This window comes from Monodelphis domestica, chromosome 3, assembly GCF_027887165.1.
Source record: "Monodelphis domestica isolate mMonDom1 chromosome 3, mMonDom1.pri, whole genome shotgun sequence".
NCBI lineage: Eukaryota > Metazoa > Chordata > Mammalia > Didelphimorphia > Didelphidae > Monodelphis > Monodelphis domestica.
The window spans coordinates 75,090,992-75,115,303 of NC_077229.1; the positions used below are offsets into that span (position 1 = coordinate 75,090,992).

The window sequence follows — 24,312 nt, forward strand, 5'->3', positions numbered from 1 at the left end:
AGTGCCTGACACGTAGAAAGGGCTTTATCAAGTGCTTATTCCTTCCTTCTCTCCTGTCCAAAATAGTGACTGATGTCTAGCAAAAGAGAGGAGGGAGAAAGGAGACCAAGACAACAAGAAAGTCAACACAATGGCCCTTAGGCATGACTTCCAGTCATCTCTCTAGCAGAGTGTAATTAAACCCTGGCCCAGCCTGACAAAGCCTCAATTGCTATGTCAAACCCAGGCCCAGGGGATAGAACTCCTGGGTTCAGTCCCCAGTGTAGTGTCTAGCCTGTTGCAACTGGCCCCAAGCTGTTGCCCCATTACCATTTTCCTCGGCTAAGGGGGAGTACATGGAGTTTAGGAAAGGGAGGGAGATCAGAATAGGGGGAGGGAGCGGGTCTCCTGGCCTTAGTGAGAGCCCAGTCAGAGGACTCTCGGTTCTGAAAGACAGTAAATTTGGCAGCATCCATAAATGGCTATGTGGCTTCAGTCAAGTTGTCAGATGTAGATAATACACCACGTCTGCCCACCCATAAATATCATGAAGATCTAATAATTACACGGCTGCATAGTGCTTTATAAAAATTTGGACATTAGGGAGATTATTCTATTACCACTTCCTTCTACACATAGTGTCTTGGACAAAATGAATGACTCTGGATTGAAACATATACAGCATTTTGTGGTTAACTCTCTTGATGCCTCAATTTTATATAATTAAAACCGTTCATTTTATCTTGTGCCATCTTTTCTTTGATTGTTTTCCCTATCCACAGAACCACAAGATAATGTCTTCCTTGCTTCTCTAATTTATTATGTAGTTTAAAAAAATACTGAAGTTATGTGTCTACCTGGAGCTTATTTATCCCAGTATATTGTGTGACATGTTGGTCTAAACCTAATTTCTGCCAAATTTCTGCTCACTTTCCCCATAAGTTTGTCACATAATGAGTCTTTCCCTTAATAATGGAGGGAATGTCATGAATATGATGCTTTGTTTCTGTATGCTGTACACCTAATCTGTCCCACCAGAATGAAATAATTTTCATGATTACAACTTTGTGATAGTTTGATATTTGGTTCTGTTCGGCCCTCTTCTCTCCACATCTTTCATGACTTTTCTTGAAATTCTTGACCTTCATATGATTCTTATTCCTTCACATGAATTTTACTGTTTTTCTAGAGCTATATAAAATATTCTTTTAGAAGTTTAGCACAGTACTGAATAAGCAAATTAACTTAGGTTGTACTATCATTTTCATTATATTGGTTCTATCTACCCATGAGCAATGAATGTTTCTCCAATTATTTTGGTCTCATACTTTCTATGGCTTGAATATACCTGCCCTGAATCACCTGCCCCAATCAGCATCTGCTGAATTCTAATTTACCCTTTAAAGGCCACCTCCAGGAAGCCTTCTCTCAGTTCTCTAATTGGATTAAGCCCCCATAAAACTCAAATTGTACTTTATTTGTACTCCCTGCAGTACATTTAGCAGCTATAAGCTGCTACAGATCACTTCTCAGGGTTTGTAAACTGTAAGGGAACAACAAGCACTATGTCTTGTTTTAACTTTGTATATTCCCCCAGTGACTAACATAGTACTCTACACAGGATAGACATTTAATACATGTTTGCTGATGAATGAATAATTGATTGAGACTAGTCATAAGCCTATAGGTCAGAGGGCTCCACCTTAAAAGTTCAGAGTAGGCGTGCTTTTTGTGGTGGCAAAAAAATTGGAAAATGAGGGGATGCCCTTCAATTGGGGAATGGCTGAACAAATTGTGGTATCTAATGGTGATGGAATACTATTGTGCTCAAAGGAATAATAAAGTGGAGGAATTCCATGGGAACTGGAACGACCTCCAGGAAGTGATGCAGAGCGAGAGGAGCAGAACTAGGAGAACATTGTACACAGAGACTGATACACTGTGGCACAATCGAATGTAATAGACTTCTCCATTAGTGGCAATGCAATGACCCTGAACAATTCTGAGGGACTTATGAGGAAGAACACTATCCACATTCAGAGGAAGAACTGTGGGAGCAGAAACACAGAAGAAAAACACCTGCTTGATCACATAGGTCGATGGGGATAAGATCGTGGATGTAGACTCTAAATAAACATCCTAGTACAAACATCAACAACATGGAAATAGATTTTGATCAAGGACACATGTAAAACCCAGTGGAATTTCGAGTCAGCAATGGGAAGGGGGGAGGGGAGGGAGGGAAAGAATATGATTCTTGTAACCAAGGAATAATGTTCTAAATTGACTAAATAAAATTTTCAAAAAAAAAATTTAAAAGTTCAGAACAGGAAATAAGTCTCTCATTCATCTCTGTCTGCTACTGCCCCCACCCCCCTAGTAGTTTAGAGTATGTGATTAATAGATGTTTGCTGAATGAATGACTGACCAGAGTCAAGCTCCCTTCCCCAGGCCAGAAAGGAAATCAAACAAATGACATCATTGAGATGAACTTGGTCAGGGCAGAAACTGCCTCTCTGCCCCAAAGGAGACCCACCCTCTGGAGGACCACTCACCTACAAGTCCAGATCCCAGGAATGAGGTTGAAGATATGCTATTGTGAGAGGCCAAGTCTCGGGGTTCTGTGTAATGAGAACCTTCGCTGTAAGCCTATTTTGCAGTGGAAGTGAAAAAGACAAGAGAAAGGCCCATTAGATCCATATGGGTAAATGCATATCTGGTCCCTACACCAAATCCAGTCCCCAAAACACTTGGGGATTGGGGAGTGACCAGTCCCTAAACCTGACTGTTTGCCTGGTTTAACCATATTAAATCTTCTAAGCCTTTTAAAAAATGTGTTCCCTTTTCAAAAGAAAATGGGGGAATGAGGTCAAAGAATACTGAGCTAGTCTTAGTTCTGCTGAGTGACCTTAAGTAGGCCACTGAATATCTTATGGCCTTTTTCTTCTTTTGACTACTGAGGAAGAAGAGTGGAAGAATCCCATGACCACTCCCCAGGGCTATGTTAAGCTGGGAATCACGCATGGCTTTCCAAAAGCTTGGCTAGAGTTAGGACCAACCCCCAGGTGAGCTGGTGCTGATCAAATTGAGACTAGCTGGGAAAGGAGAAAGAATGGAAGGAGCCAGGAAGTTCTGGACCATTAGAGTCTTAGGAGAGCTTTGGGATGGAGGTTCAAAGGCTTCAGTCCATGCCCTCTCCAAGGCAGGAAAAGAGGAAGCTAGCTGGAATGGAAGTCAGTGGTACTGAGAAATGGATGGGTGGGACCTTACCCTTCCTTGGTCGAATGAGGAATTGATTTGATCTCCTGCTGTCCCCCATGACCCAGAGCCCGTTCTCTCCTCCAAACCTATCAAAGGAGAAGAAAAAAAAAAAGGGGGGGGAAGGGTTACCATTAGTATCAAAGCTTCCATTCTCATTTGAGGCACTGCCTCCCTATCCTTGCCACTGCTAATGTCCTGAGCCCACCACCCCAACACACCCAATTATAAATAAAGCTAGTTGTCCAACAGAGTTCCAACCAAACAGGACCCCCAGCCACTCCTAGCCTCTATGCGCTCTCTTTCTCTACATACCCCTATGAGTTCACCCAAACCCTTCTGCCTCTCTGAATCAGTGCCAGAAAAAAATGGAAGGGGTGGCAGCTGAGATTTAACTGTGCCTTAAAAGAAAAACATTCAGAGAGGCAGAAGAACTGATCAATCAGTTATTGTTTCCACATTCCTTTGATTATTCAGACACTTGGGGGAGTGGGATATCTCTTTTTCTGATTTCAGAGAATTGCACCTGTTCACTCTCCCCCTCCCATCTTGGAAAGTCCCTAATCTTTTCTCCAATTAGAAATCAGATTACCTAATGTTATCCCCTGATTATTTTCTTTTAATTAATTGACTTTATTTGATGAATTATTTTTAATATACAAAAATGTCTCCCCCTGTGTTTAGGGTCCAGCCATATCTACACCAAGAAAGGGTCTTGGTTCAGATTTGTTGGGCAACTGGCACATATTACTTGCTTAATAAGCTGATATGCTTGGAAGCTTGAGCCTTTGTTTCCTCAGTCCCAAATTCATCTTTTGCTCACTACATCTGCATAACTATTGTGTTACAACATAACAAGGAACATAACGTCCTTGAAGGCAGGAAATCATCTTTCATCTTTGTGACTCTACAGTTTAGCACTGTATTTCGGTGTGCAGCAGCCATTTAATAACATTAAAAAAACTGAATTTAAATGAAGAATTCTCATTTTTTTTAATAGTAGCAAAGAACTAGAAACAAAACAAATGCCCAACTACTAGGAAAAGGATACACAACTTTTTGAGTATAGATATGATGAAATATTCCACACAATAAGAATATGAAATTTCGAGAATTATAGGAAGATTTCTACGAACTGATTCAAAGTCAAGTAAGCAGAACCAGGAAAAAGTGTATATAATGATTACAATGAAAAAGGAAAAAATGTGAACAAGCCAAATTGAATTGGGTAAAATTATGACCATGGTTGATCCCAAGGAAATAAATCTCCTCCCTTCTTGTAGAGGTGGAAAACTATGGGTGGAAAAAATCCTATTACCAAATTTGTCTGAGAAATTGATTAATTTTGCTGCTTTCTCCTTTTGTCCTTTTCTAATTTTTTCTTGTTACATTATAGGGGATAGTCTTTTGTGAAGAAGATATATTTAGAAATGAAATTAAAAACAAAAATATATAAAAAAGAACTTGATGCTTTTTATTTTCACAGCTTTTGAAAGCAATGCTTCTACAAACCCAGACGAATCTCCCCATTTCACAGATGAGAACTCTGAGATTCAAGACAGATTACATTTCTATAGCGCTTAATAGATTTCAAAGAATTCTAGTTACAACATCCTGATGAGGAAGTTTAGCAAGGCTTATTATTCTCCCTACTTCACAGCTGAGGATACTGAGGCTTGGATAGCTTACAAGTGACACTCTCAGAGTACTTTATAAAGAGATTCTATTACTACCTACCAATAAGGTCATGAATGCAACTGGTCACTCCCATTTTAGAGATGAAAAAATTAAGGCTCAGAAGGGCCCCTGCCTGGTTTTGAGGCTACAAGTGCTATTTCAATTTCCATATTGTGTGCTCTTGGTGATTTGGAGGAATGGAAAAACCTAGAAGGATGGTGGGAGGAGAGAGAGAGAAAGGGGTTGGGGAAGAGAAAAAAAGGAGGGAGGGGAAAGAAAGGATGGGGAAGAGAGGAAAGGGGGTGGGGTTTGGGAAGGGGGAGAAAAAAGGGGGAGTGGAAAGAGAAAGGATGAAATGGGGGAAAGGGCTAGGGAGGGAGGGAGAGAGAGAGAGAGAGAGAGAGAGAGAGAGAGAGAGAGAGAGAGAGAGAGAAGGAATGAGGGGAAGAGAGAGAGAGAGAGAGAGAGAGAGAGAGAGAGAGAGAGAGAGAGAGAGAGAGAGAGAGAAAGAGAAGGAATGAGGGGAAGAGAGAGAGAGAGAGAAGGAATGAGGGGAAGAGAGAGAGAGGGAGCTCACACATTGGTGCCTATAGAGGGGGAGAAGGGTAAACTCTTTCCTGGCTGGCTCCTGATCTGCCTTCAGTCTGAGCTCCCACCACCACTTACCACAGCTACTGCCACACCCGGCGCTCAGCAAAGATAAGCAGGAGGCTGACACCCAAGACCCTGGCTAGCCCCACTCTTGGAAGAGTATTTTCAGGAAATTAGCCTCCTGATCATTTTCCCCCCTTTCCCACGATACATAATGCCCCCTCCTACAATACCAGAATGTTAGGGCTGGAAAGGACCCAGGCAAAAGGAACGAGGGGCATTGGCGCTGTAAGCACCTTTAGAACAGGAATAAAGAACCTTAGAACCAGAAAAGGACCTTCAACAAAGAATGTAAAGCATCAGAACTGGAAAGGAGCAGGGTCTCTGGTTCTGGGTCCAGCTCTCCCCTCCTCCCCCTTCCTCCCATACTCTTCCCAGGGTGGGGCCCCAGTTGGGCCTCTGGCACTGCTGGGGGGGGGGTCCCCAGAGCAGAGCTGCTGGGAGACAAACCCTTGTTATCACAGCACACATGGTAACAGCTAGTTGGAGAAAGGACTGAAGGACAGAGCTGCCAAAGACCCTTTCCTTTCCATTGCCCTAAAGGGATGGCCTGGGGGTTGTCATGCCCATTTTAGAGATGGAGAAAGGGAGGGCCAAAGTGGGTCGGCCATGGTCACCAAGGCACCTCTCAAACCGAGTTGCCCCACGACCACGGAGCGAGTGCCTGTCTCGCTCGGGATGTCGGTCTCTTATCTGTACAGCGAGGACACAAGACAGCCTTCCTGATCCTCCTGTTCAGCCAGGTCAGGGCTTCAGGGGAAGGAGAGAAAGCTCCCTGCCCTCTCCTCCCCTGGCAGCCGATTATCACAGCAAACACACTGGATCTGTCTCCCCAGCGCTGCTCACTGCTCATTTCACCAGAAACTTCTTTCAAATTACATCCTTCTATTTCGGTGCCTTTGTGTTAATCATTTCCCCAGAGAATTGGTGTTTAATTGCTGTCTAATTTGCATAATTATGCATATTAATCTCTACACCTAATGAATATTCATACTTCTCATTTAGATTTTGTTTTCTAATCAAAAATTTCCAATGTGATTATGGTGCGGAGCAGGATGGGGCGCTAATAATACCGCGGGTACTGGGGGACGCTGCCAATTCTCCCACCGCTGACTTCCCACAATCAACTTTTGCTTTGCTGATGTGTTTTCTAAAGCAATTCATCCTCAGAAAGCCGGCAAACACCCATCAGAGGCAGGAGACAAAAGCCTTTGCTCCCTGCACTTCAGCATCACGCTCCTCCCTGCTCGCCTTCTTCCTCCCCAATTCTAGCCCTTTAATTCCCTGGCCCAGGATGAAAACCTCTGGCTTGTGACCCAGACTCTCAGCTTCTCCACCTTCCATTCTCTGACCTTGGTTTTTCCTGCCTCTAGTTCCCTGGCCTCTGGTTTCCCAAACCCTTCATCCCCCCAGCCTCTGGCTCAAGCAACCTTATTACTGAGCCAGGCCAAGGTCCCAGGACCAAAACCAGGACCCCCCTCAATGTCTGCTGTCGGCCTAGACAAGATGCTGACTGTCCCCCATCTCCCACACCTGCCGTAGGTGCTATCCGCTTGAACCTGAGTCCTAAGAGGCTAAGACTCAACTTGCATTTTAAGGAGGGGATGTTGGGGGGAGGAGGAACCCTTTTTCCAAACCCAGCAGGCCTCCCTCCCTATTCAGATGGTACAAAAATAGGGACTTCCTCCCCCCACTCCCATTAATACAGTTATTAAAATCAAAACCCCCACAGATTAATTATGCATTTTAATAACTCAGACCATGAATATTCATAATGCGTTTCTTGCTCATGTTCTAATTAAAACGTACTAATAGAATAAGATGTAGCTGTCAGAGTGGAATTTTTTTTTTTTTAATGCCAGCACTAAGAAGAACTGATATATGATAATCCTTGGCTTGGCACAGCCCAGTCCAGACCCGGTACAAAGAATGGGTCTAGCTCAGTCTGGGGAATGGTTTAAAGGCATCTCACCTCGTCAGGTTGCCCATGATGCCTGCTGGGCTCTCCCTGTGGAGGAGTGACGGGGGCCCAGGAGTCCCTGGTATCTAAGCTGACAGCTTCTAGCTTGGGGGAGGGGGCAAGGGAAAGAAAAGGAGGGGAGAAGGAGATGAGGAAGGAACAAGAAGAAAGAATGTTTCCAGCAGAATCAGTTTTCCTTTCTAAGGGTTCCTAGATGCTACACAAACAAAACTCCTTTCCTGCCAACATCAAGGTCAATGTCCACCTGGCTAAGAGCTTTGTGGAGGGTCTAGCAGGGGCCCTTCCTCCTCCTTTGCCCATCTGACCAGCCCCCCAAGTCCTGGCAGGGCTGCTTTGGAAAGCAAATCCTGGAAGTCCTGTCTGAAGATGGACAGCCAACATCTACCAAACTGGCCACCAGCCACCAGGTGGCCTAGATGTATTCTGTTAACATTCAAGCATCGGCACAATTCTTTTCTCCTCTGTAAAATAAAGGGGTTGGACTAGACTATTTCTCACTATTTCTTTTAGCTCTGACACACGTGCTCCAGTCCCTGGGTTCTAACATTTTATACTCTAAGGTTCCTCAAAGTTCTGACACTCTAAAGGACCTAACACTTGAGACTATATTGGTAGGTATTCTATGATCCTTTGGAGTGATGACAGTCCATGTTCCAAGATTGGCATCTCTCCCCTTCTCTCTACTCATAAGGCAAGCAGCCTAGATCAAAGCTCTTCTCTCTTCCTGCCTGGACTATTATACTAGCTTCCTAGGTCTCTCTCTTTCTCTCTTCCTTCCTTCCTTCTTCTTTTTTAAAATAAAACAAAAAACACCACCCACTAAAACAAACAAAAAAGCAACCCTTTACTTTCTGTCTTTATAACTACTCCAAAACAGAAAGGCAATGGCTAGACATTCAAGAATTAAGTGACTTACTTGCCCAGGGTCAGAGCTAGGAAGTGTCTGAGGCCAGATTTGAACCCAGATGCTCCCACCCCCCAGGCCTTGCTTTCTATGCAGTTTTACCAGGTTTCCCCATATCTCTCCTTTTTCCAACATGAATTTCCTAAATCACAGGTCTGATATTGTTGATCCCTTCCTAAAATTAATTCCAGTGGCTCCCTATTACCTTTAGGATTGAAATAAGATTCCCCACTTGGCATTTAAAGCCCTTCACTCCCTGGCTCTAATTTACCTTTCTAGCTTTATTCATTATACATTTCTCCTTCCCCTTCATGGGCTGGCCCACCCCACAGAGCCAGGCACATACTGGGTACTTTGGGTTCATCTCTTTCAGATAATAGTATAGTTAAGGCCTTTCACTTCCAGATTCTTTCTGAGAGAGAAAGTTAACAGGAAAAACCTAGACCCTTCCCCTCCTCTACTTTTCTGTATAAACAGCAAATATTGGATAGATGCTCACTTTGTGCAAAGCATTGACTACCCTTGTTCATCATCACTCCTGCAGATTCTTGGACAACACACAAGAGCTTGCCTAGGTCCCTTCTGGAAGCTTCCTGACAAACAGTTACCAAATAAGCTGATTTGCTGCTCTGATCCGCTCTGCCCACCAAGGCTGCCTCTCCCCGATTACCCCCTAGAAGGTCAAGGGGGATTTGAAATGTAACACCAGGAACAGAGGATTTGGAGCTGATCTAGTCCAACCTCCTCTTTTTACAGACAAGGAAACTGAGGCAAGATCACTCAGTAGGTAAATAGCAGAGAGAGGACGAGTGGGTCTCAACTCAAATCCAGTGCTCTTTCTTCTGAATGTTTGCTAGCAGGGGTTACCACTGTCCCTTTCCAGCCACAGATAGATTGCTTTCTCTGCCCAGCCCCAGGCCTGACTCTTCCTGAAATTGTAGGACTCCTACACCTCTGCTCCTCGACTTCAGAGGGCACCCCACTAACCCTATAAAACTGGAGTCTATTTGAAATCTCTTCCCAAATCTGCTCCCCCTTTCCCTTCCTATCCCATGTGGCCAGCCCTGGGGTCCACGATGACCTGAAACCCAAGAATGGCCTCAGGCCTTGTACAAGAGGAGCCAAGATGACAAAGTGATCTCCACATCACTGAAAATGGCCAAGAAGAGGTGGGACGAGGGCTCAGAGATGATAGAGGGCAGTTGGGAAGCCCCTGAAAGGGACAGGGTTGTAGAGAGATGTTCTTGTGGGCTTTGGGGAGGGGAGGGAGCAAAAGTGAGGGTCTCCTGTCAAGGAGCGACCCAGCAGCTCAGAGAAGACAGGAAAGGCTCCCAGGCAATGGCAGAGAGGCTACACTATTACCATCACCCTTCCTCCCCCTTCCTGTCTGCTACAATCACACAGTTCAACATTGTTTCCCATGATTGCTTCCCCTGTCAGTCAATGCACAAGCCTTGGTTAAGTACCAGCCCCAGAGTCTACCAGGGGCCTGCCTTCAGGGAACCCAGGGTCAAGCTCAGAGCTTTTGGACTCCCCTTTGGTGCCTTGAACTCATCTGCTGAAGTCTATGGGCCTCTCCTCAGAAACAGGTTTTCAAATAACTGAAGAAAATGTGTCATGTCACAGGGAGAGATTATGGAAAATAAAGCCGTCATTTCTCCTCCAGCCAAATTCAGAACCCCCCAAACTCTGCAAAGATGGAGAGTGTGGATGTCAAATGAGGAACTTTTGCTCTAACTGGAGGAAACACGGATAGCCACAGGCCAGAGAGGCTCACACAGACTTGGGTCCTGCCACTGGGGGGCTGGAGGACTCCAAAGGACAACTGCCTGGGTTTCTAGCTGGGCAAGGGAGGATGAATGAACACTAGAGTTGGGAGACACAAAAGGAAGGAGTAGGCTGCTCTATCTAGCCAAATACCTTGCCTTGGACCCAGAAGCCCACTGGTTTCCCTCAGGGCAGCAGAAACAGAGGCTTGTCCAGGGGATGGATGCCAGATTGCCTCAGCAGGGCAGTGCCTTCCAGAAGGGAAATCAGAGACTGAGTTGGAGGCATTTTAAGAGCTAGAAAGGGCCTTAAAGATTCTCTATTGCTACCTTTTCATTTGACCTAAAGAATCTGAGGCAGAGTGGGGAAGGAGTCAGCCCAAGGACACATGGGGGAAAGATCAGCATTGGGATTTAAAGTTAAATCTTGGGGGCATCAAGGTGGCTCAGTGGATAGAGCATGCCAGGTCTGGAGTTGGGAGGACCTCAGGACTTATGAGAAAAAACCGTGGGAGCAAAAATGCATTAGAAAAACATGACTTATCACTTGTTTGTATGGGTATAGGATTTGGATTTTTAGTTTTAAAAGATTATTTTTATTATAAAAATGAATAATATGGAAATAGGAATTGAGTGATATACACATATAACCCAGTGGAATTGTTTGTCAGCTCCGAGAGGGGGGAGGGAGAGAACATGAACCACGGAAAACTTTCTAAAAATAAATAATTAAATAAATGAATAAATATGGCCTCAGATATTTCCTAAGTCATTTAACCCCATTCGGTTACCTCCATTTGTCCTTCTGTCTTAAAAGTTGCTTCTAAGCCAGAAAGTAAAGGTTTAAAAGGGGGGGAAAAAAGCCAAATCTCGACTCCAAATGCAGGGTGACCCCTTGACCAAAATGAGGCTGCTGTTTCCTTAGGCTTCATTATCTGAGATGTTCTCCTGAGCTTCAGTACAACCCTGCTCTGTCTCAATCTTCTCCCAACACTAAATTAACCCATTGTGTGGCTAATGCCAGCTCATACTTTCAGAGGGCCTTGGATTATTGAAAGTATTTTTATATCCATCTCATTTGAGCCGGATCCCACCCACTCCTAATTGAAAAGCCAGGGCAATTTCCTCACCTGTAAAATGGCAATGCCACCTGTCCTGCCCTTCCTCATAGACTGGTGCTGAGACTTCAAAGAGATGGGAGTAAAGCACTTTGGAAGCTATAAAGTGGCTCAAGAGAGAGCAGGTGCTTCAACTACAGAGTGCCAAGCATTGTGCCCATTATACAGATGAAGCAAATGAAATAAAGGAGAGAAGTGACTTTCTTAAGGTCACAAATCTAATTTGGATTTTATTTGGACATCAGTAATTTGCATCTAATTGGACATTAGCAATGAGTCACAAAATGACAGCATTTTGCAACAGATAGGTTCTTAGGGAGGGGGGACCTTAGAACAGAGAATATCAGAGCTGGGAAGTCCTTAAAACAGTGTCAGAGTTGGGAGGGTCCTTAGGGCACAGGATTATCACAGTTGGGGGGGACTCTTAAAACAGAGAATGCCAGAGCTGGGGGAAGGGGGGGAGATCCTTACAACACAGAATGTCAGAACTGGAAGGGCCCTTAGGACACAAAACGTCAGGGCTGGGAAGGTCCAATCCTCTGACATTACAGAAAGGTAAACAAAGGCTCAAGAGATGGAAAGTGATTTTCTTAGGTTACAATGGGACAGAGATAGGCTTAGACTAGATCCAGACCTCCCACCTATCAGTCCAGGGCTCTAGTTGGCATTCCCCATCGCTTTGAGAAATTTAACAAGTTCCGGTTTATAACCTCAAAAATGGATTTGATCATCATGACATGCTGTTCTACCCCTACATTTGGAGCTGATGGTCACAGTTTTAGACATACCCAGTCAGCTCTTTGGGGGGCTGCAAGCCTGAAGTGCCCTCAAGCTAGAAGCCTATTTCTCCAGCTCCACCCTGGACCCACTGAGGGAGGCCAGGCCTTCCTCCTACCCTCAGCATGTAATCTGGGGCATGGGGACAGAGGCCAGCCCAAGAAGGGCATCAACAAGGACTGACACAAATAATGCTTCCCTCTGCTGTTGTCCTTGGCTCTTGTAGACCCGTTGCATCACCCCTGTGGCATCCCAGGCTGTGGGCTGACAGGCTCGCCCCCACAACGAGCTAGGTGAGGAAACTGGGTGGTGGACAAAAGGCTCCTGTGTCCTTTGGGGTCAGAGGGTGACGGGGTGGGGCCCTGCCAGCTCCTCAAAAGTTCCTTGGAATACCGGGTAACCTGACATTCCGCAGGAACCCTACGAATATGGCGCTTGGCTATAAATATCATTCTCCCTTCCCTATTTCCCATCCCTTTCTCCCTCCCCTCCCCATTCCCCTGGTCAGGAACTTCCTTACTTTGAACTTTCAAAGCATTACTCATAGATGGCACAAGATTTGACAAAACTTAGTTACTTCGCAGGATTTGGTAACCAACATGTTCCACAGGGTTCATCCCTTACCTTTGTACCATTTTCTGTTCTAAGGGCCCTTCTAGCTCTGTCCCTTCCAGCTGACATTCTGTTTTAAGGAAGGTCTCCCAGCTCTGACATCCCGTCCCAGCTCTGACATCCCCTGTTCTAAGCTCCTTCCCAGCTCTGACATTCTCTGTTCTAAGCTCCCTCCCAGCTCTAACATTCTCTGTTCTAAGGACTCTCCCAGCTCTGACATTCTCTGTTCTAAGGTCCCTCCCAGCTCTGACATCCCCTGTTCTAAGCTCCTTCCCAGCTCTGACATTCTCTGTTCTAAGCTCCCTCCCAGCTCTGACATTCTCTGTTCTAAGCACTCCTCCACTAGAGATGACTTTCTGTGTTATAACATCTTTCTCAGCTCTGATAGTCTCTATTCTTAGGTTCTTAGCCCTACTACTTCATGTTCTAAAATCCCTTATACCTCTGGTTTATTCTATGATCCTCAAAAGAAGAAATTACAGGGAAAAAGCTTGATAGATCCGAGAATATATGGGAAAAAAGATTATATGCAAAACAAAGAAGATAAACAAGATTTAAAAAAAAGGAAAGGGCAAACAAACATATTTCTGGTCTTCAGACACAGAGGGAGGCCTACATTTCGACATGGCCAAAATGACAACTTGCTTTGTCTGATACATGTTTCTGCTTCTATTAGGGTAAAGGTGGGAATGTTGCGCATGATATTGATGTCAATACAGAAAAAGCCTTCAATATATCTTTCAAAAAAGACAATGTAGGGGGCAGCTGGGTGGCTCAGTGGATTGAGAGCTAGGCCTAGAGATGGGAGGTCCTAGGTTCAAATCTAGCCTCAGACACTTCCCAGGTGTGTGACCCTGGGCAAGTCACTTGACCCCCATTGCCTAGCCCTCACCACTCTTCTGCCTTGGAGCCAATACGCAGTATTGACTCCAAGATGGAAGGTAAGGGTTAAAAAAAAAAAGACAATGTTTTGGGGGCATCTGATGGGAGGTCCTAGGTTCAAATCTGGCCTCAGACACTTCCCAGCTGTGTGACCCTGGGCAAGTCACTTAACTCCCATTGTCTAGCTCTTACTGATCTTCTGCCTTGGAACCAATACACAGTATTGACTCCAAGACAGAAGATAAGGGTTAAAAAAAAAACGTTTTTTCAATAAAAGATAGAAAAGGAAGGAATGCATTAAAAGCTCTACAAATTAAAAATAATCTCCTGAAAAATGTTCACCCTCCCCAATAACAAAAAAAAAGTCCAAAGTAAGACAATTGTGTGCACCAAAGCAGCAAAAACAAACTGGAGGCTACTTGAATGTGGCCAGTGCTTCGGGAAGCCCACACTCCCAGAGCACTTCACTTCTGTGTGTATTTGTGTGTGTGATGAGAAAAGGCTGCAGTTAGAGCAAGAAAACACACACACACACACACACACACACACACACACACACACACACGGGAGGGGGAGCCCCTGTGAGCACATACACAAATAAAAGTTATGACAATAAGACAAAGCTCTCGCTCCATCACTGTATTCTGGGGAATTTACTCCAGCGAAATAAAGGGAGAGAGGAAAAGAAGAGGCCTCTGTTCAAGTGTCTGATGCACACCAGTGACATCATGCTTGGAGTTTTTGTAACTGGGACAAACCAGTAATAATTCAATCGTCCACCAAATGCTGAATGTTGGGAACAAAACAGGGTGGTCCAACGACTATCCTAGGATATCACAATGCAACCAGGAGCCAATGAAGAGCATTAACACAAGATTTATAGAAAATAATGAGACGTGAAGAAGCAAAAGCAGAACCAGGTTGGATACCGAATACCCAAGTGAATGGCCAGACAGGGAATAATGGATAAATCCTTCAGGATACCACAGAAGCATATCTTAGGCACCCATAACTCAACTTAAACTCTCTAATTTTTTCTTTCTGTTTTTTAAAACTCCTACTTCTGTCTTAGAATCAATACTAAGGAATGGTTCCAAAGCAGAGGAGTGCGAACGGGTAAGTAATAAGGGTTTAGTGATCTGCCCAGGGTCACCCAGCTAGGAAGTGTCTCCATTTCTCTTATTTTAGAAATAGGATAATGTAAACTTAAAAAAGGAAGGAAGGAAGGAAGGAAGGAAGGAAGGAAGGAAGGAAGGAAGGAAGGAAGGAAGGAAGGAAGGAAGGAAGGAAGGAAGGAAGGAAGGAAGGAAGGAAGGAAGGAAGGAAGGAAGGAAGGAAGGAAGGAAGGAAGGAAGGAAGGAAGGAAGGAAGGAAGGAAGGAAGGAAGGAAGGAAGGAAGGAAAGAAGGAAGGAAGGAAGGAAGGAAGGAAGGAAGGAAGGAAGGGAAAGAGGGAAGGAGGGAGGGAGGAAGGAAGGAAGGGAAAGAGGGAAGGAGGGAGGGAGGAAGAAAGGAAGGGAGGAAGGGAGGAAGGGAGGAAGGGAGGAAGGGAGGAAGGAAGGAAGGAAGGAAGGAAGGAAGGAAGGAAGGAAGGAAGGAAGGAAGGAAGGAAGGAAGGAGGGAAGGAGGGAGGAAGGGAGGAAGGGAGGAAGGAAGGAAGGAAGGAAGGAAGGAAGGAAGGAAGGAAGGAAGGAAGGAAGGAAGGAAGGAAGGAAGGAAGGAAGGAAGGAAGGAGGGAAGGAGGAAGGAAGGAAGGAAGGAAGGAAGGAGGGAAGGAGGAAGGAAGGAAGGAAGGAAGGAAGGAAGGAAGGAAGGAAGGAAGGAAGACGACAATGCAGCCCTGGATAGTTAATCCATTAACCCAAGAGTTGGTCACTAACAAGTTAGGATACAGAGAACCCAGCTGTTGGGACTCCGTCTTCTAACCTCTTTCCAAAACATTTGTTTCTGAGCTCCAGGTCTGCTTCAGACACTCGCTCCCTGGGTGCCGGAGGACTTGCTGAATTCTAGATTTCCCATCTCTTAAACTAAGATAGGTCTTTAATATTGCACGTTCCAAGGTCCCTTCCAGTCCAGACATTCTACATTCAAAAAGTGCACCCAGCGCCCACATTCTGTATTCTAAGGATTTCTCAATTTCTCCTTTGCAACATCTCGCTACTATATGCCTCCTTCGCTCCTGGTGGGTCGGCCTGCCATGTCTCCCCCTCCATTCAGCCACCGGAAGTGCCTCATCATGTTGCCTTCCCCCAAACTCCAGGGGCTGCTGAGGGCCTCCAGGACCAAATACAACATGCCACTTGGTATTCTAGTTCTTTTCCAGCTTTCTTACACCTTATTCCCCAACAAGACACTCTATCTTCACTCCCAGCATTTTCTCTGGTTGTCCCCCAAGTTTGGAATGTTTCCCCTCCTGGCTTGCTTTATGTTCCAACTAAAAGCTCACCTCCTCCAGGAAGCCTTCCCCAACCTCCCTTAATTCAAAAGCGTCTTCCTTCTCCTCATTATTTTCCATTTACCTTCTATAGAGCTTGCTTGCATGATGGCTCCTTGAGGGCAGAGACTGTCTTTTTGCCTGCTTCAGCATCCCTACTGCTTGGCACATAGTAGGTGCTTCATAAATGCACATTAGTCGGTTGATTCTAAGGCTCCTTCTAGGTTTAAGATTCTATGTTTTTTTCCTGGTCTGAGGACTTTTCCTGCTCTGGCATTTAAAGCTTTGGGACCTCCCAGCAGGGTCCCGACACCCACTGCTGAGGAACAGAAGAATCCTCATTTGCCTTTTCCCAAGAGGAACAGTTGTTGTCCTTGAGTGGGAAAAGCTTGGTGGGGGTCTCTCTTCCTTGCATTAGTCCTCAGTCCAGGCTCCATGATTAGCCTCATCACTAATCACTAGAAAACGAGTTCCCTGCTCCGAGAGTCACTCTTTTGCAGCGCACACTTGGGCCAGCAGGGGAGCCGGGCTCCAGAGCGGGGTGCTTTAAGCATGGCAGTGGCCCAAGGATCCAGGGACCGAAGGGACTCTGACACCAGCCGCAGTCCCTCATTTTTACAGATCAGGGAGACCGAGTCCTCCAAAGGGGAAGGGCCTCACCCGGAGCCACAGTGTGCAGCCCTCATTTCTCTACCACACTGCCGTGGTGGCGGGTCACCAGGCTCCATGGAGAGCCCAGGCCAGGAAGATGAGGCAGAGGGAAGAGCCCCTCCCCCGGGAAAAGTCTTCTAGCTGGCTCAGGGCTACCACAGCCCCCTCTGGGGCCTCAGCGTTATGCCCTTGCGAGGGTACCTTGGTGCCTCTGAGTAATCCCGGGGAAGGAGGAGAGCCGCCTCCAGCCCCACTGCCCTGGAGAATGAGCCGCTTTGTTCTGGGATCCAGCCATCCTGCCCCACCCCAGCCTGGTGAGGCAAGGTGGCCTGGGGCCCAGGGCCCAGGAGGGTGGGGAAGCTGCTGCACGAGGGACAGGGTGGGGCACTGGCCCACGCCTGGGCCCACTGATCCCATCTGTGCTGAGGGCATAGCTTGGAAGACGGCCTTGGCCAGGGAGGCAGGTCGCCTGGCTTCCAGTCCCAACCCTGCCACCTGTCCTTGAACAAGTCCCATCCAGTCTCTGGGCCTCAGTTTGTCTAGCTGTACAATAGGTCTAAAAAGCCCCACCTCCCCGGCAGTATTATTGTGAGTGAAGAGTCAATGAAGTCATGATTGGGAAAGTACTCTGGAAACAATAATAGCGGCAGCTCCAGTTTCTGAAGCCCTTTATTGTTTGTAAAAAGTTCCACCCCCTCACCCTCCATTTCACCCTGGCCCTGGGAAGTGGGGCTCTGGAGGGGGATCATCCTCTTACTGTAACAGCCAAAGGGATCCCTGCGGCCACGGAGCAGAGGCTCCCAGGCACATTAGGGGTCTGATTCAGCTCCTGGTCCAGAGAGCCTGCTCCCAAGCTCCAGCCAGGAACAGATTCAGAGACCCAGCACAGAATACAGGACATGGTATCTGGGAGGCTCTTAGAAGAGAGCTGGGAAGGATCTTTGGGCACAGGTGTCAGGGCTGGAGAACGCTTAGAACAGAAGATGTGAGAGCTGGGAGGGAGCTTAGAACAGAGGATGTCAGAGCTGGGAGAGACCTTAGAACAGAGGATGTCAGAGCTGGGAGAGACCTTAGAACAGAGAATGTCAGAGCTGGGAGAGACCTAGAACAGAGCCTGTCAGAGCTGGGAGAGACCTTAGAACAGAGAATGTCAGAGCTGGGAGAGACCTTAGAACAGAGAATGTCAGAGCTGGGAGGGAGCTTAGAACAGAGAATGTCAGAGCTGGGAGGGAGCTTAGAACAGAGAATGTCAGAGCTGGGAGGGAGCTTAGAACAGAGAATGTCAGAGCTGGGAGGGAGCTTAGAACAGAGAATGTCAGAGCTGGGAGGGAGCTTAGAACAGAGAATGTCAGAGCTGGGAGGGAGCTTAGAACAGGGAATGTCAGAGCTGGGAGGGAGCTTAGAACAGGGGATGTCAGAGCTGGGAGGGAGCTTAGAACAGAGAATGTCAGAGCTGGGAGGGAGCTTAGAACAGGGGATGTCAGAGCTGGGAGGGAGCTTAGAACAGAGAATGTCAGAGCTGGGAGGGAGCTTAGAACAGAGGATGTCAGAGCTGGGAGGGCCCTTAGAACAGAGAATGTCAGAGCTGGGAGGGCCCTTAGAACAGAGAATGTCAGAGCTGGGAGAGACCTTAGGACAGAGAATGTCAGAGCTGGGAGAGAGTTTAGAACAGAGAATGTCAGAGCTGGGAGGGCCCTTAGAACAGAGAATGTCAGAGCTGGGAGGGACCTTAGAACAGAGAATGTCAGAGCTGGGAGGGAGTTTAGAACAGAGAATGTCAGAGCTGGGAGAGACCTTAGAACAGAGAATGTCAGAGCTGGGAGGGTCCTTAGAAGAGAGAATGTCAGAGCTGGGAGGGAGCTTAGAACAGAGAATGTCAGAGCTGGGAGGGAGCTTAGAACAGAGAATGTCAGAGCTGGGAGGGAGCTTAGAACAGAGAATGTCAGAGCTGGGAGGGAGCTTAGAACAGAGAATGTCAGAGCTGGGAGAGAGTTTAGAACAGAGAATGTCAGAGCTGGGAGAGACCTTAGAACAGAGAATGTCAGAGCTGGGAGGGAGCTTAGAACAGAGAATGTCAGAGCTGGGAGAGACCTTAGAACAGAGAATGTCAGAGCTGGGAGGGAGCTTAGAACAGAGAATGTCAGAGCTGGGAGAGACCTTAGAACAGAGAATGTCAGAGCTGGGAGGGAGCTTAGAACAGAGAATGTCAGAGCTGGGAGGGAGCTTAGAACAGAGGATGTCAGAGCTGGGAGGGAGCTTAGAACAGAGAATGTCAGAGCTGGGAGGGAGCTTAGAACAGAGAATGTCAGAGCTGGGAGAGTCCTTAGAACAGAGAATGTCAGAGCTGGGAGGGAGCTTAGAACAGAGAATGTCAGAGCTGGGAGGGAGCTTAGAACAGGGAATGTCAGAGCTGGGAGGGTCCTTAGAACAGAGAATGTCAGAGCTGGGAGAGTCCTTAGAACAGAGAATGTCAGAGCTGGGAGAGTCCTTAGAACAGAGAATGTCAGAGCTGGGAGGGAGCTTAGAACAGAGAATGTCAGAGCTGGGAGAGTCCTTAGAACAGAGAATGTCAGAGCTGGGAGGGAGCTGAGAACAGGGAATGTCAGAGCTGGGAGGGACCTTAGAACCCAGAATGCTAGAACTGGAAGGGCTGTTGGCATGTAACAATAACAGTTGCCACATGGCTCATACTTGATGGTTTAAGCATGTTTTCTCATTTGAGCCTCATCACAACCCTTTAAGTAGGTCTTACTCTTCTATTTTACAGTCGAGGAAATAAGATGAGATGTGAGCCAAGCCATCCAGTGAAGTAAATGAGCAAGCTGGGCTCTGAACCCTGAGGTCTGGTCCCCAAGGCTAGCGCTCTTCCTACGATATCACATTCTTTCCTCTCTCCATAGTCTTTGCATCCCTCCCTCTGTCCTGAGGACACATGATAAATGTTCTTTTCAGGCAACCATCTTCCTGAGAGCAGCTGCATGACAGGACTGTCCTTGCCACCCTTCCCAGTCATGAAGGAGTCCCAGAGTAGCCTGGGCAGTGGGAGGTGTGGCCAGCTCCTTTCAGCTTTCCCCACAGGCCCTAAAACCTCTGGGCCCCAACCACCCTCTGTCTGCAAGATGCCAGTCTGCAGCTTCTCTTGGATGCAGGATCCCTGAAGGCAGTGAAGAAGCTTACTGGCCTCCCTGTTTCCCCGGGTTCACTAAAGGACCTGGGCCGAATCAGCAAATCTTCCAGGTACCCCTCAATTCCCTACAGTCCCCCAAAATGGGGACTTGAGGATACAGGCATGTGGGAATCCCCGATCACATGGCCCCCCCTAAACATCATACCTAGATGCAAGCACTTGGTCTAGATTTGTGGGTGGCTTAAGGCAGGCCCTTGGGGGCTTTCCCTCCTTTCTTCTGGCCTCCTGCTCTGTGCTAGGGGGGTGCCTGAAGCTCCCTGGCCTGAGGATGCAGGAGACTTCCTGCAGGCCCTTCTATGAAGTTCAGGGTGGCTGCCTTCTTCACATAGGATGCTGAAGTAGAAGGGAACCTGGAGAGCAACTAAGATTTGAAGGAGGAAACTGAGGCTCTACTCAAGGAACACATCAAGCCACAAAAGTAGTAATAATAAATGGTATTTATATCCTATGTTCAAAGGCACTCGAAGGGGCAGTGAGGTGCCTCAGTGGACCTAGAGTCAGGAGGACCTGGGTTCAAATGTGGCCTCAAAGACTTGTCTGAGCTAGGTGACCATGGCCAAGTCACTTAACCCCTTAGAGCTCTAGAATCAACACTAAAACAAAAGGTAAGGGGGCAGCTAGGTAGCTCAATGGATTGAGAGCCAGGTCTAGAGATGGGAGGTCCTGGGTTCAAATCTGACCCCAGACACTTCCCAGCTGTGTGACCCTGGGCAAATCACTCGACCCCCACTGCCTAGCCCTGACCACTCTTCTGCCTTTTGATTATGTAAGGGTTCAAAAAATTATTTTTCTTTTAAATAAATAAAGCAGAAAGTATTTTTTTAAAAGACCATTTAAATGACTACCTTGAAACAACCCAGCAAGGTATATGGGGCAAGGGTTACTACCTCCATTTTACAGATGAGGACATTGAGGCTGGAGCATTTAGCGCCTCCCCTGGGACCACTCAACTAGTTAAAATGTTTGAGGCATCATTGGAACACAAATTTTTCTTCCCATCAACCCTCACTGTTTCTGTGGGTAAGTAGACCTGACTAGGATCTTAATCTAGATCTCATCGGACTCTAAATCTGGGCTTGTCAAGCCCCCCCCTTCCTCCATCACTCCCTCTTCTGACCCCAGGAGCCAGCAGGAAGAAGGGGCTTGCAACAAGACCCAGAAGTCTTTGCAGCAGACCTCACCACCCTGTCTGCCCCCAAACAAGAGCTTCAGCCCTGGAGCCCCATCCCCCATCCAAGGCCTCTTGGCTCCTACAGCCTCTTACCTCATAACCTCCTCCTGTTTACTCGGGGAAACATTTGTGACTTACTTGGGGAAGGGGATCTGGGAGGTGGGGATGAGAGCAGGGGGATTTCCACACCATCAGATGGTCTCATTATTCCCAACAATTCATCGTGCCATTGTATACTTCCTCCAAGGGAGAGGAAAAAACAGCTCAGGGCCTCGCTGGGAGGGGGAGAGCAGGGCGGAAGGCAGAGGGGGATGATGGGGGGTGGGCCTGAGAGAGAGGTAAACAAGGGATCGGGGCTGTCACCAGGGACTAGAATGGGAGGGAGAGGAACCTAAGAGGCCAAACACAAGAGACTGAGACGGAGAGGGGTGAGTCAGTTCCCCAGGAAAAAGCATCTAAGACAGCCAACCCTGTCCTGTGCCCTTCCAAGGGGGGAGGCTTTCCTGAACAACTTCCTGTGGCTGCAGCTGGGCCTTCGAGGGGCTGAGGGACCAGGGCAATTCTGTCCTCTGGCCCATCCTCACTTGTTACAATCAAAACAGTGGGGTGGAGGGGATTAAGGCCCAGAGAGAGAAGGCATGAGGAGCTGGGGGACGAGGGCTACAGGAGGTTCACCCTGTGGCTCGAAGAAAAATATACTCAACGGTTTTGTTAGCTACCTGCTTAAAGGAAGACAGGGGGCTAGGCTGGATGACCACTGAGGCATCTCTCGGGATCAAAGCTCTCAAAGGGCAGATGATCCAAACCTCTCATTTTACAGAGAAGGAAACCAAGGCACAGAGAGGGAGCTCAAGATCCCACAGAGTCAGGATCTGAGCCTAGGGCCTGATTCCAAGTCCAGAGCTTCTTCCATAATCCTGCATTACACTGTAGTTTGGGGGTCCTGGGGGTCTGAGGCTAGTTCGAGACTCATAGAATGTTAGATAGAACTGGAAAGAGAGAATATGGAATCTGACAGCACCCTCAGTTTACAAAGAAAGACATTTTGGCCCTGAGCAGGGAAGGAATTCTTTGAGAGATTCTTGGAGTTTCATTCTCAAGTAGCAGGAAGAACCCCAGATTGGGAAAGGGGAGACCTGGGTCCCAAATCCCAGCCCTGCTACTCACTTGCTGGGTGCCACTGGCCAATTCCCTGGCCCCCAATTTTCCCCTAGGGAGACTTTTTATAAGGCCCTAGCCAGCTCTAAATCCTTTGAGCCTATGGTTCCAGGTTTTGAAAAAATACTTCTAACCCTCCAAATTCCATCCCATTCTTAACAAAAAGGGTCCCACTCACCTAACAGACTGAGACTTGTGTCTCCCTTTCCCCTTACCCACCTAAGGCCATGTTTAGAGAAATGTGTGGGTGGCCAAGAGAGGTCTCAGGCGAAGCACCCCGAGACACCCCCACACCCACCCCTACCCCTTTCTGTCTTTCCTCAGCTTGGCCTGAACAGTCAGCACTGACGTGAAGGGGTTGGTGAACTCTTATTATTTAGCCATCAAGCAGCTTGTAAAGGACAGATGTGACCTATTTCCGAGGCTGCCAAGCACTTCTGGAATTGGGAAGGCCATTGATTATGTAAAATCTTTACTTAAAATGGAAATAAGGGGGCCTGTGAGCTACAGAGGAGGGCCTCGCTAGCCTCCCAGCTCCCCCAAGGCTCCCTGAGTGCCCTGAGCCAAGTCACCCAACCTGTTCCCCAGGGCCCCTCAATTCCCCACGGAAACGTCCACAGTGGGGATCTGGGAAGGCAGGGAAGTAGGAATCGCGATGTCCCTGGCATGGGATAACTCTCAACCCCGCCTCACAAAGAACAGCTTGATGCCGAATCCTAATGGTGGGCCCAGAGGACAAAAAGGCAGCGCTCAAACCTAGCGTCCTTTTCTCCGAGTCTCATCTCACACACAGGACACGCAGGCAGGTGTTCTTAGCCCCGTTGTACAAAGGGAGGCCCCCCACATATCTACTGTTCTCCGCAGGGGCCCTGTGGGCTGGGGGGGTCACAGCCGACACGAGACCGACACTTTCAGGGAGAGAAAACCTGTTTATGACAACATCCTCAGCTTCTACAGGCCTGCCCAGCTCTAGGTTCTCACGTGCTATCACCTAGCTCCAACCTCCGAGGTTCTAGAGTCCTTCCGGATCTCACACGGTGGGTTCTGCCCAGCTCCATGTTCGAAGGTCCCACACAGAGCTCTGGCAGGGGGACGATCTGAGGCTGAATGACCAGAGGGAGGCCGGGGAGGAGGGAAGTCTTTCCCCAGCCCCCACTGGGAGGCCGTTAGCTCGCTGGGGAATCCCCTCCTCTCTTCCTTATTATTTATTAAGCAGAGAGCTCTTTAGACCCTCATCCCCACCCCCATCCTCAGCCTCCTTCTCCACATCAAAGCCCAGGCCAGCACAGATGGGAGCTGGGGATAGACTGAGGAAGAAACTTCAAAGGGAGCTCCATTTGCTCTGGCCGTCTTCAGGTCCCACCCCAATCCCAAGCCCATCTTTCCTAAACAAAGGTTCCTGACTCTCTTCTTCCCCAGGCTGAAGTCCCACCCCAGCACTCAGACAGAACCAATAAGCCCCTGTGGATGGCCTGGTATAGTTAAAAAAAAAAAAAGAAGCCTGACTTGGGGGTCTGGAGACCTGGATTCTAGTGTGGATGGGACCGTGGGCAAATCACTGCTTCTCTCACTTTCCCCATCTGGCTGCTTTGAGGAGTTAAGTGACTGGCCCAAAGGTAGACTTTTGGTGAATAACCAAGAAAGAACCTGGAGCCAAGAGCTGGGAAACCTGGATCCTGATTCTGGCTTGACCAGGCCACCTGTGTGGCTGAGCAAAATTGTTCCCATTCCCTGGACCTCCATTCCTCCAACTGTAAAATGAAATGATGCTTGACTTCTGTCCGAGTTCTGAAGGAGACCATGGAGGGCCTTAGAGGACAGCTGAGGTCTCCAAGATGACTCACAGTCCTCGTCACCCGCCTCAGTGACATCAACCGACACGCTGATGACCCATACAAATCTCTGGTCTGGAGAAGCCTTATTCTTACTTTGGAGGCCTGTCAGGTCCACAAGGATCTTGAATTGGGGAAGCACTGCCTGATTGTCATGGCCTGGCTTTTTGCCTCTGCCACTCCTGTTTATCTTCTCAGACCTTTGAGATTATCTAAACTAATCTTGTTCCTCCACAGTAGCATCTTCTCTACTTTATACAATCACTTTTCAAATCA

At 47.5% G+C, this 24,312-nt stretch overlaps 1 protein-coding gene across 6 annotated transcripts in view; it reads right to left on the minus strand.

Moving 5' to 3' along the window:
- Positions 1–24,312, minus strand: part of TCF3 (transcription factor 3) — a 107,390-nt gene that overhangs the window by 55,324 nt on the left and 27,754 nt on the right. For all 6 annotated transcript variants that reach the window (XM_056822184.1, XM_056822188.1, XM_056822185.1 and 3 more), the window contains exons 4-5: positions 3,250–3,326; positions 2,535–2,628 (exon numbers count right to left, since the gene is read on the minus strand). In XM_056822184.1, coding sequence (XP_056678162.1) covers positions 2,535–2,628; positions 3,250–3,326 — 171 coding nt within the window. The remainder of the gene's footprint in view (positions 1–2,534; positions 2,629–3,249; positions 3,327–24,312) is intronic.